The sequence below is a fragment of the Martes martes genome (assembly GCF_963455335.1).
Source record: "Martes martes genome assembly, chromosome: 2".
NCBI classification, from domain to species: Eukaryota; Metazoa; Chordata; class Mammalia; order Carnivora; family Mustelidae; genus Martes; species Martes martes.
This window is the reverse complement of record NC_137889.1, coordinates 59030775-59043000: the sequence shown is the minus strand read 5'-3', so window position 1 is coordinate 59043000 and position 12226 is coordinate 59030775. Positions and strand designations below refer to the sequence as shown.

General features: G+C 44.1%; 1 protein-coding gene across 1 annotated transcript in view; it reads right to left on the bottom strand.

The window, feature by feature from the left end:
- The window catches only part of NUGGC (nuclear GTPase, germinal center associated), a 41141-nt gene extending 29032 nt beyond the window's left edge, over positions 1 to 12109 (bottom strand). The window contains exons 1-7 of the mRNA XM_080797200.1: positions 11950 to 12109; positions 11245 to 11353; positions 10198 to 10420; positions 9523 to 9753; positions 6330 to 6539; positions 1571 to 1746; positions 95 to 113 (exon numbers count right to left, since the gene is read on the bottom strand). Of these exons, the coding sequence (XP_080653326.1) occupies positions 95 to 113; positions 1571 to 1746; positions 6330 to 6539; positions 9523 to 9753; positions 10198 to 10420; positions 11245 to 11353; positions 11950 to 12028 (1047 nt within the window). The 5' untranslated portion in view covers positions 12029 to 12109. The remainder of the gene's footprint in view (positions 1 to 94; positions 114 to 1570; positions 1747 to 6329; positions 6540 to 9522; positions 9754 to 10197; positions 10421 to 11244; positions 11354 to 11949) is intronic.
- Positions 12110 to 12226: the final 117 nt, after the last annotated feature.

Genomic DNA, 12226 nt, shown 5'->3' with positions numbered 1-12226 from the left:
TCATTAAGTTGTTATATGAAATGTGTGCAATTATTTGTGTATCAATTGTATACCAATGGAGCTTAAAAAATAAAAATAACTAGTCCGTACTTACATTTCCCACTTTTCTTTCCCTGAAAGGAAAATTGTAACAATTACTTAACTCGTTTTGTGTGTCACAGCAGTCTTTCAACTTTCCCTGAAAGCAGTATATACGGTTGTGCCTTAATTCCTTCACATAAGCTTTCTTTGGTCCAAATGTCCTCTCTTCTGATCTACCTGCAGTGTCCACTTGAAACAAGTGTCTTTATACCAACAAAACATTGTTTTGTTGGTGCTGGAATTTTCTGTGGCCCCATCCCCCGGCCCAATCAAAATGCAGCCCCCTCTCTCTGGGTCCCCATACACTTTGCTTGTCCCTCTCTTATAACCTTTAACCTTCTTGTAAGACAGCAGACTTGGTGACTAGGTGCTGTGCCATTCTGAATGTGCAGCCCCTACCACAGTGTTCAATAAGGGTTTCATAAATCTCATGGAATTATGTTCAGTTGCAGAGTTGGCATTGGAAGGGAGCGCTGGAGATACTATTCTGGGGCAGGGGGCAGGGTGAAAGGAGCCTGCAGGCCAAAATATATATATATATATTATATAATATATATATATATAATATATATATAATATATAATATATATATATATTTTTTTTTTTTTTAAGCTGAAGTTCCAACCTAACCCATGAAAGCAAGAAGCCAGGGAAACATCCTTGGCTTTTTTCTTTACCCAAGACGGTGTCTCTGCTTCATGAATTCCTGGAGACATGGGTGCAAGTTTCAGTGGGGGTGGGGGAAGGGCAGAGATGACAGGTGACCGGTAAGGATGCTCTTATTAGAGCAGGGAAGTATTAACAACGTTCTATCTGGTGACCACAGGCCCGTGTACCCAGGACAGACAAGTTGATACTTGCTGTAAGGGTTAAGAACACTCCCTTTCCACTTTCAAAGCATGCCAGTTGAGAAGGTAAGTTATGGCTCTCTTGGTTATGGAGGTACAGAGATCCACGTGCAAATGGGCACATTTTAACATCTATAAAACTCTAAAATGCTTACCTTCCACTAAAATTTAGTCAGAATGCTGTTACTTTTGGTCAAAGCTCTGAAACATTGAGAACCTTGTTCCATAGGGGTTTAAAGCCTGAAACAGAATCTGACACTTTAAGGTTGTGCAATGTCAAATAGCACTCTAGACACTGCCTACCAGCTGTGGGGGTGTCTCCACATCCCACATCTGTGGGGGTCCAGCACAACTCTTGGAGGTGCTCTTTGCACCTCCTACACAAGAGTGGCACCCTGTATGGGGACAGCCTACTGGGTATTGAGCAGCTACTCTGTTAGAGGGCCCACAGTGTTCAGATTCCCAAGGCAATCTACCTAACGTCCCAAGGGTCCTAATGTCCTCGGAGGTTCCCCAGACTTCTCTTTCATCCCCAGCAGTTGCTTCCCTGGGTCTGAAATGCCCAGGGGTCAAAGCTCTGTCATTGCGGCAATTGGGACCCATAGAGGAAAGCCCACAGGCCCGCAAGCCCAGCCCTGTACCTCAGATATTCCGGCAGGTGGAGTTTGTCAGTCTTGGTGACCACCAGTGCCACGTCCCTGCAGAAGCCCCTTTGGCAGGCTTTGATGCTCTCATTCAGCAGGTCTTCATGGGCTCTCCCTCCAGAAACTCTTTCAATGTCACTGATCACCCAGATCACTGAGCATTTATCAATGGTCTGTGAAACAGAACCACAATAGTTTTAAGAACATAAGTGGCATCTCAGTTGTAGAGGACATGAGCCCTTAATGTATCATTTATGTCCTCTGCCCATTTATGTCGCTCTGTCCCATCTCTCTTCCAGTCTTGCCTCTCAGCTCTCCCTACCACATTCTCCATGTACCAGGCAGGCTGAGCTTCTTGATTTTTCTCAGATGTAACTTGGTCTCTCATCCCTCAGGACCTTTACACTTGCCATGACCTCTGCTTGACCCCCATTCGCCCTTTGGATTGACCATCCCTCCTCTGCACCCTCCAGCACCTGGACTTACCTGTCATGGTATCTCTCAGACTTAGTGCATAGGCTGGGCTCTCTGTACCGCTTCACCCTGCCTGACCCCACACCACCCCTAGACTGTGAGGTACTTGAAGGGAAGAGGTAGCACTTTTCAGCTTGGAATTCACATCACCCTTTGGCACAGCGATTGATCCCTCCTGGAGGCTTCATAGCTATTTGTGGCATTACTGATTGATAGAATTCAAGAAATCAGACCTCCAGCCCCAGATCCATCACTGGCTTGCTTTACCTCAGTTGTCTCCTAGGGAAAATTATTGTTTTTCCAGAACTAGTTACTGATCATGCATCGACCTCAAAGTTATCAGCACAGGGCATCAGTTCCATGTTTGACTGCCCCTGCGTATGCAGCACACTGCCACCACGTGGGGGCAAGGAGCCCCTGGAGACATTTTTAATTGTTATGACTTGGGGTAAGCTAGTGGGCGGGGGTAGAGGACAGGAATGCTGTTAAAACATTCTTCAGTGCCCAGGTGAGCAGTCCCCCAAAATGTCAACAGTGCTGAGGCTGAGAAATCTTGGGTTTTGAGTTTGTTTTTACCAGTGGAACCTTTTTCAATTGAAATCTTAGGACAATTTCCAAAAGATTTTTTAAAATTGAACTGCTTTAGTTGAACTGGAGATGGAGGGTTTGGAGCCCCCCACCTCCTCGGCATCCTCAACCCTCTGACCATGCACCTCTTGGCTTTGTGGATCATTATTTTTAAACTGTCTATCTCCAGAGTTAGACAAACTTCACCGTTTTACAGGGGTAAAAGTTCAGGAGGCTAAAGATCAGTTTGAAGGCCGTACAACTATGGGCCCTCAGTCTCCTCCTTATGGATGGACTCCCGTTGAGGCAGGAAAATAAAACAACTGACTCCCTCCGTTTCCCAAGCTATAATCTATCTAGGGAAGCTTCTAGCTCTTCAGTCAGGTTGTGGAAGATCGCAGGATAGCAGGCTACCGGCTTCCCCAGGGCAAGGTCTCTTTCACCTTTGTATTCCCATGGTCCTGGGTAACTGCAGGTGCTTCCTAAATGTTTATTAACATAAGAGGACCGCAAATTTCCAGCCCTACACAAGGCTCTGACTGCCAGGACTTGGTCAAGTTAGAGGCTCAGAAGAACAAAAAAAGACTACCTAGAGCAACTAAATTTAGGAATGAGTGGGGTGACATCCGCCCCAGCCCAACCCTCCCTCCCATAAGGAGAACGGGGCCTCAGAGAGCTCAGGTGACAGGCTGAAGGTGTCATGACTTCAAGGCGGCAGACAGAGACGCATGAATTCATAATAGTCTTAGCTTAGGGACAGCAAGGCGGGAAGCTAGAGGGAAGAGGGAGGGGGCATTGTGCTCTGTTCTCCCTAAAAAGTGGGGAGTCTTTAGTCACTCCACGTGAAAGAGTCTCACAAAACCACAGGCATGCAGGGGAGCTGCGGCCAAGCAGAACAGGCCGGGAACCATCCCTTCACTGTAGCCCGACCTCCTCAGAGAGGCTGATCTGGGCCAGATCTGCCGGCTCCTCTGTTCTGAGTGGCCTTTGATAGGCTGCCCAGCATATCACAACTGGCAGCAGCCATGGCTCCCTCCAGGGAGAGAGGCTGGCTCCCTCCCTAGGCTGCTGCTCCCAGGCCTAGCCTGCAACTAGCCAAGGCTGGCTATTTCACTCCAAGAGTGACAAGAACCTCAAGAAACAAAGGCCCTCATGTCAGGACTTGAGCAGACCACCAAGGGGAAGGACGTTCAGACTGCCTGTATCTTAAAGAACTGTTGCAGGAGGTCCTGTGGGAGAGAGAGAGAGCCTCAGCTGGGAAGGTGGGGACCTGCTCTCAGGTTCAAATTCTGCCATTCGATAGCTGTGTGGTCTTGGGAAAATTACTTCCCCTCTCTGAGTCTTCATTTCCTCATCCATAAAATCAGGCTGATTATCTGTCAGCTGTCCTCCTGTCATCCCGATCTTGACTGCAAACTAGTCTCAAAGCTCCCCTGGCCCACAGTCATGCATTTAGCATAAATCCGCAGAATTTAAAGTTTGCATATAGCAGAGAATTGATGGTTCTTTATAGAGCCTTCTACAGTGCAGGACTGATCATGACTCACTGATCTCAGCCCTCATGCCCAGTCCCCGTCCAGCTGCAGTCCTATGCCTTGTCTCCATGTTCCCACCCCAGGCTTCTGAGCTCCTCGCCTGAAGACACACTTTCTCTCTCTATCACATACCCAAGTACCTCTTGTCGTTTGAGCTTCCCCAGGAAGGGTAGTGTTTAAGCCCAACTCCCAAGTTTTCTGGGGTTGCCTTCTGTAACCCTCTCCTCTATACCCCACAATCCTTTCCTCCAGCCACCCCAAAAGACTCATCCTTCCCCCAATACTTGGTTCCTTCGTTTCTCTAGGTCTTTGCTGCTGTCTGACCTACAATAGTGCTCAGGGGTCCCATTCTCAACAATCTTCTGTGGTGACAACTGGGCTTAAGTGCCCTCTCTGAAGCTATCCTCACATGCAAAAAGAATGCACTCTCATTGTTAAGTAACCTGGTTTGTTAATTAATATAACTAATTAGATTCTCTCCCAGACTACAAGACTGCCAAGGGCAAGGACTTTGTTTCCATCCATCCAAAACCTAATGAAAAATTGAGGAGAGGCTCACTGGGTGTTTGCTGAAGGAATGAGGTCTCTTGTTGAAGGTAATTTCTATTTTTGAGTGTTGATAGCACCTCAGACTTCTCGTGTATCACAATCTGCCAAGGATTCAGTCACCTGTAGGTGTCTTCTCTCCCGTTAGACCCTAAGCCCCTTGTAGGAAGGTTCTGCTTCTTGTTCAACATTGGTTTATTTTGCTTTCAGCTTTTTAGTTATATAGGGATTACATGTTAATGCAAAATATACAAACAATACATAGGTGTGTGTAGTAAAGAGTGGTAGTAAACACAGAAACTCTTATTAACAGTTGGGTGTGTATCCTTCCAAAAGGCAAGAATCTACTTTTGCTGTTCATTTACAAACATTACACACATACACGCGCGCTTCTTAACATTAAAGACCATGCTCTGTACCTTTTAATTTCACTTTGTTTTACCACATAGGTTTATAGGGTTGAAGAGCAGAGAGGCTTTTGAGCCATCCTGCCTGGGTTAAAACCCCCAGGGTGATAATGGGCAACTTCCTTCACTGAGATCAGTACCTAGTATAAAATATATGCTTGGTAAATGTCTGCTATCATTATTATTATTAGCTCTATCTTTGCATCCTCAGTACATTGTCTTACATATTATATGTGTCTGATGAATGAAAAGCAAATGAATAAGAGATAAATTCTTAAACGATGTTTCAACCTCTAATCATTAGGTACAGATCTAACCACCCCAATGCTTAACTCTCTGGCTGTAGACATATCTGGGGGTGCCCCATCAGCTCCGACTTCATTCGCCGAGATTCGAAACCCTACCCAAGATTTTGGCTGAAAGGACAGGCTTTCAACCACCACTTCAGCCACAGCTGATTGCACTAAGGATAGATGCTTATGCCAGAGAGGGTTAAGCATTAGTTGGGAAGTACTTGATCCCATTTTCCTTCTTAGGAATTTGAACTAAAATGCATAGAGACTGAAGTCAAACAGTCATAGGCGTATGAACTAGAGTGTCATTAGAGATGGGGGTGGGGGGACATTCTCCATGACGTGGAACCTAAGGACGAAGTAGAGAAAGCTAAGTGAAAAGCAGGACTTTGCAGAGAGATGCTCAAAAAGAAATAATAGTCCCAAGAGCCAGGCAGAGGGTGAGAGAGACAATGGCAGCTTCTGTCCTGATAGGAGGCCCTGAGGTCTGGCTGTCTCAGGAGATGCTCGGATACTCTTTCGATTCACCCCTCTTGGCTTGGGATTGCTTTATCGGGCCTCTGTGCCTTACAGCTAAACACCTTAGTGGCCTCCTGGGTCCTTGGTGCTTGGCTCTCAGCTTCTCCACTTTGTACCCACCCCTCGGCCTCCCTCTCCCCCTCTGTCGGCATTTCCTCCGCTTACTTGGTTGCTGACCTTGCCCCCGTTCTTCCTGCTCTTGTTCTAGCTTCCAGGCCTGCCTCACGATTCCCCCCTCCCCGGTTTCTCTGGCCACCCCTCTCCTGCCATTGACCTGGGTAGACCTAGCAAGTAGAAGAATCTAACCCCCTGAGCTCCTACAACACCGGCAGCTGAAGCAGAGCATTCTTTGTTGCTTTAGAAAAGGTGGAGGAGTTGAGGGAGGAGGGAACAAAGTCACAGGAAAGAGAATCACCTTTTTCCACATTTCATCCCTCTTGCTGTTGAAGTCGCCTGTGCCTGGGATGTCCACCAGCACAACGCCTTCTGGAATCAGCTCTGATTTGGGGAGAGTCACTTCCACGTGTTTGATCAAGGGCCAAATTTGTGTCTCAGCTGACTCTCCATCCAAGTCTCTCCTCTGAGTCCGGATGTAGGGGTCCAGCTTGACAGACAGCTCTCCTGCCTGAGGAAGAAGGACAAAGTCACACATACCAGATGTTCTCCCAGTTCCTCGATCCCGGATCAGCTGTGATTTGGGTTCAGTGAAGGCACACGGAGTAATGGTAGGAAACAGCAGTGGGCAACAGGCTCCAGGAGGCCTGTGAGCCCATCTGCAAAGGCCCTATGCTCTGAGAGCCAGAAAGGACTCTGGAGATCAGAAAGTGCAAGCTCCTTAAATGTACGTTGAAAAAAACCAGAACCAGTTAGAATGGGGCTTCAGCAAAGTTATAGCTTCACTGGATAATGAATTCAACCTCTAAATTCCATTTCAATTCTAAAATTAACATTGTTAATATGCAACTGTCTACATTTTGGAGAGAGGGCATTCTTCCCCCATGGCTAATGCAAATATTTGGATTACCAGAAAGCCCTGACTTTGGAAAATTGATGGTGACATGGTGTCCATATTTTCCAAATTGAAAATTAGTCTGAAATTGATCTTTAAAAAGGTTTTTAAAATTTCTCTTCCAAGTACAAAAAAAAATCTTGATGTGTAGGCATTTCCAGAATGTTTTAATGATGGGGGGTGATGGGGACTTGTTCTCAGCCCATTGTTCCTAGCATGGGACACATTCATGCTAGCAACCATGTGTGGCAGCAAATCTCTACCAGGATACTACTTCAAAAGACAGATGATTTGGGATATATGATGGTCATTTTTTAAAAAGTTTTATTTATTTATTTGAGAGAGAGAGAGAGAGTACACTGGGGCGGGGGGCATGGGAGAAGGGCAGAGGGAGAGGGAGAGAGAGAGAAAATCTCCAGCAGACCCCCTGCTGAGCATGGGGCTTAATCCCATGACACTAAGATCATGACCTGAGACAAAATCAAGAGTTGGACGCTTAACCAACTGAGCCACCCAAGCGCCCCTTTGGTGGTCATTGTTAATAAATATCTATAGAATAGTCCCAAAAGAAAGATAAGAACAGAAATTCTTAAGAGAGTTGAGATTAAGCCAGGGGGTTTGTTGCAATCTGGGTAGGGAGTCACAGAATTCATCAATTCTAATGAAAAAACAGGAAAATGTGACAGGGAAGTTGATAGAAGTTCTTTAAGATATTTAATTTAAAAATAAAACAGATACTGGGGGTGTCTAGGTGGTGCAGTTGGTTGGGGTTCTGACTCTTGGTTTCAGTTCAGGTCGTCACCTCATGGTCGTGAGATCGAGCCCCGTGTCGGGCTCCCTGCTCAGTGCAGAGTCTGCTTAGGATTCTCTCTCTCCTCCTGCCCCTTCCACTCAAGCTGTCTCTCTCTCTGAAATAAATAAATAAATCTTTAAAAGAATAAATAAAGCAGATACCCTAAAGGCAGCGTGAAAGAAAAAGCATGTCCTTGAAAAGTCCCTTTGTATAAGAAGGCAGCTCAACCCAGGACAAACTATTTTGGAAGCCAAGCTCAGTTTCCTTCAGTCCAGTCTAGAATCCTGGACTCAGACTTTGAATCTGTGCCCTCATTCACTGAGATGTAACTGTGGTATTTCAACTCCTAGTTTCAAGGGGTAAATTTGTAACACCGGGAAGGAATATTTCTAAATATAGGGAAGTGAAGATATGGATACTATATTGGTACCTTGGTGTAGCTTACTTGGTGTAAGTTGTGTGTATGCCGATAAAGTAACCAGTTTTGTAATCATTGTGTTTCTTTGGACATGCTCAGTCTATGTTTTAGACAAAATAAGAGTGTAATTATTTTGAAGAGTGATATCCATTTAAATATAAGAAGTGGCTATTCGATTTGTTTGATTTCCTAGATTTACAAGAGCTAAGTGCCTTGAAAGATTCCATTTATTTGACCTCTAAATGTGCCTGGTCAAGTATTTAAAAATTTTGGAGAGAACGGACTATATTAAATCTGAACCATAACACAGAAAGTCTAAGGAAACTCGATTAATTATACAAGTAAGCATTAGCTACTTAAGGAGGACTTGCTATATTAACCTTGGGAGATAACTGAACATTAAAATTTAGAACAAGTTCAAGTAATTGTTCTTATTCATACCAAGAAAATGTCAGATTTATATATAGAATAACAATATTTTAAACACGAATCTTAAGAGACAAGAAACACTAGGTTTTAAATGTATAATTGTAATAAAATTATACACGAGTTCTACAAGTGTTTTACTTTACTTTAAAATGAAATTTAAATTTAATAAAATGAATATTGATGATAGATGTTAGGAGAGCATTGTTCTACTAGCTGCATATCCAATATCCACCCCGTGCTTCACCCATGCTAGCAGAATAGTGTTTGTTTGTTTGTTTGGGCAGTGGATTCAAATTGGTCTCAGCCAATCACAACATATTTGCTTCTCTCTTTAGACTCCCTTTCAGCTCGAAAGGCCGTGTGACTGAATCCTCTGAACAGGAAATTCTACCCAGAAGTTTAGTGGGGATGTTTCTGAGAAAGTTTTTACTTTCCCAGGAAAGGGGAGGTGTTGGTGCCAACTTTTTATCCACTGCTTTCTTCCAACTGTGAAGTCTAGCACTTCAGTAGCCTCTTATGAGTATGAGGCAACAAGTCTGAGGGCAGGCCAAGGGCGCCCCGGAGGTGTTGATCTTGACGTTGATGAGCCACTGAACCAACCCACAAACCCAGCTGCTTCCAGGCTTCTTATATAAGAAAATGAATAAATCCCTATTCATTGAAGCCATTATAAATTGGATGGTTTTTTTTTAGACACTTGTAGCCCCAAGCATCCTTAATTAATCCTCAAGTAACTGTAAATAGTCTTCCCTGGGCACTAACGACCCCCCAGTCAGACACTAACATTTCTCATTTGACAACCATAAATAATGAAAAAGAACTCGGGCAGGGATACTTCTGATTCGGGGGTATCAACTCGTTTCCAACAAAAGCACTGTGCCGTGAGCAAATTTCCTCAACGGATTCAGTTCTTAAACATGTGATTCATGATAAAATGAAGAAAGAAATCTCAAGGCTACCTCTTCTGCCTTGAGGGTGATGATTCTGGAGGTGGGAATCTTTCCTTTGGGTCTTGCCCTAAGTAGCTCTTCATAGCTCTTTCTTTCCGCTCCATTTCCATAAAACATCTGCAGCTTCCAGATGGCTTCCTCCACAGCATCATCCCTGTCCCACATATCTGCCTCTTCTCTGTCTGGTTCCTCTGTCCTGTGCAGGAGTTTAGTCAAGTTCTTCAGCTCCTCCTTCCACTCCTGCCAAGGGAGAGTAGGGCCAAGCCCCTCATGACACAGACATGGAAAACAAGGAAAAAAGGGAGTCCATTCCTGGAGGTGCTGCATATTCAGAAACTCTAACATCACGGAATCATCTAATCCAAACCCCTCGTTTTGTCATTCAGGAAACAGGGGCCCAAGGAGGGAAATGGCTTGCCTGAACCCCATAACAACAGTGACAGGATGCAGGCTAGAACCCCCATCTTGCTCTACGGAACTTTCTTATTCTGTACTATGTTCTTTTCATTTGACAAAGGCATAAACTATACCTACAAGGAATATTATGTTAATCCCTAATAGAGAAGGAAAAGGAAAGAAAGAAAAGGAAGGAAAGAAAGGAGGGAGTGAGGGAGGAAAACAGGGGTGGGGAAAAAGGAAGGAAGGGAGGAAGGGAGGGATGGAGGGAGGGAGGGGGACACTTACCTGGTCAGAGAGAAGGTAGATTTTGGCCTCATACTGCTCACAGCAGCCTGAGCTCACTTGTACAATACATGACGTACATATACTTTCTCCAGATACTGGTAGAAACATTGCTTGCTGGATGATAGCATTGATCAAGGAGCTCTTCCCAGCCCCTGTGCTTCCAAATAATCCAATGTAGATTGGGTCCAATGATGGTTTTTCAATCAAGGCAAGAAGCCTGTTTCTAAATTGATTTTTAAATGCACATGGTCAGGGTCATCAAAGCATAGAGGGAAGAATACCAAAATAGAACATGAAGGAACTGAGTTGCAATCCCAGGCAAATCATATATCTTTTTGAATCTCTGCGACTTTCTTGATTAGAAGGGAATATTAGTCCCTGTTTCCTACATAGAGTCATCATGATCCTCGAAGGAGATTATGCAAAAACACATGGTAGTGATAATTCTATACAAACTCTGTAATGCCAATCCAGATGTGAAGCATCCTTGTTTGTGTTCTATGGAAATTACATGGTCTTGATCCTAGAAATAAATTTTAGGCAGAGGTACAGTATTACTGGGAGGAACCCGGAGAGTTTCTGAGTAAGAGATTCAGCCTGGGCACCAATCAAGTGCTTCAAGTCAGCTCAGCCCAGTGGTTGAGGCCACAGGCTAGAGTTTCGCACAGCATGGGTTGGATTCAGGCCCTTTCGTTTACCAACAGTGTGACCTTGGTCCATGTCTTGGTCTCTAAGCCACAAGTTCAGTAAAATTGGGAAGATAATAATAGTTCCCACTTTATAGGGTATTGGGACAAGTAAATAAAATTCGATATATGTAAAGTATTTAACAGGTTACCTAGCAAGTGTGACAACCCAATGAATGGCAATAATAATCAATCAATCAATCAATCAATAATAAATAATAGCCCATAGCTACATAAATGTTCAGCCTTCTTTGCTTAGTTTCTAACTGAAAATTCCTTTTCATTGTTGGAGAAAAGCACCTACAATCACCTAAGGAAAGAATGGATGGAAGATTTGATGGGGAGCTGATATCAGACTCACATGAGATATTTGACTCCATTAGGAATGCTGTCATCCAGGAAGACAGACTGAATAAGTTTCTGATAAGTGTTGCTCAAAACCCTTCTGGTCCGTGACTCTAATTTTTCATCTGGAATCAACAGGGATGTATTAGCCGACACATACCTGGCAGAGATGAAGTTCTACATCTCCAGAAGAAGAATGTGCTCAATACCACACAGAAAGGAAAGAAATGAAATGAAATGAAATGAAATGAAATGCCAATTAAATATGATAGCAAGTTATCTGACACTAGTGATGATTACTCATGGGAGATAGCAATTATTGATTGTGAGAGCCTCCCAAGGGCCCAGTCTGCTCTGAAACTCCTTGTAATAGAAGTCAGCATATCTTTGCTGTGGGCTTCTCTCCTGTGGTCATAAAAAGAAAAATTGCCAGGGCATCATAGAAACACTCACCAAGGCACCAAACCAACCATTTTCACAGTCATTGTCCTAATCAGGAAGAGGTTATTTTGACAACAACCCTCCTATCCAGAGACTCATAGAGATGAATTGTCAAATTATAGATCCCTCCCCCAAGGCCTCCTTTTCTGGATCAGGATCATTTGAAAATATTTCATCCTTCTTTCCAACTGAACATTCTCCTCCTTTGAGCATTTTCACACATTTGGAAAAGAACAGAGCCACATTAATACAAGCCACACAGCAGGGTCATAATACTCACATTCCTTAAGAGCACTTTGTTCCATGGAGGGAAATGCGCGGAACCGCTGGTCTCTATCTGAACGTCTTCTTTTTTTCATTGGTTCTTTAAATACATCATCGTCGACTAGAGATAAACAGAGGTTATATAAAATCAGAGGTCTTGGGGCACAGTATACTTGCCTGACCTCTATCAGAACACAAACCCAAAGAATCTAAGAAGGCTCCTGCCACCTCTGTATGCCTATAAACTCCTATCAGAGATAGGCACTGCTAGACCATTCTAGTCTGGTTTTTAC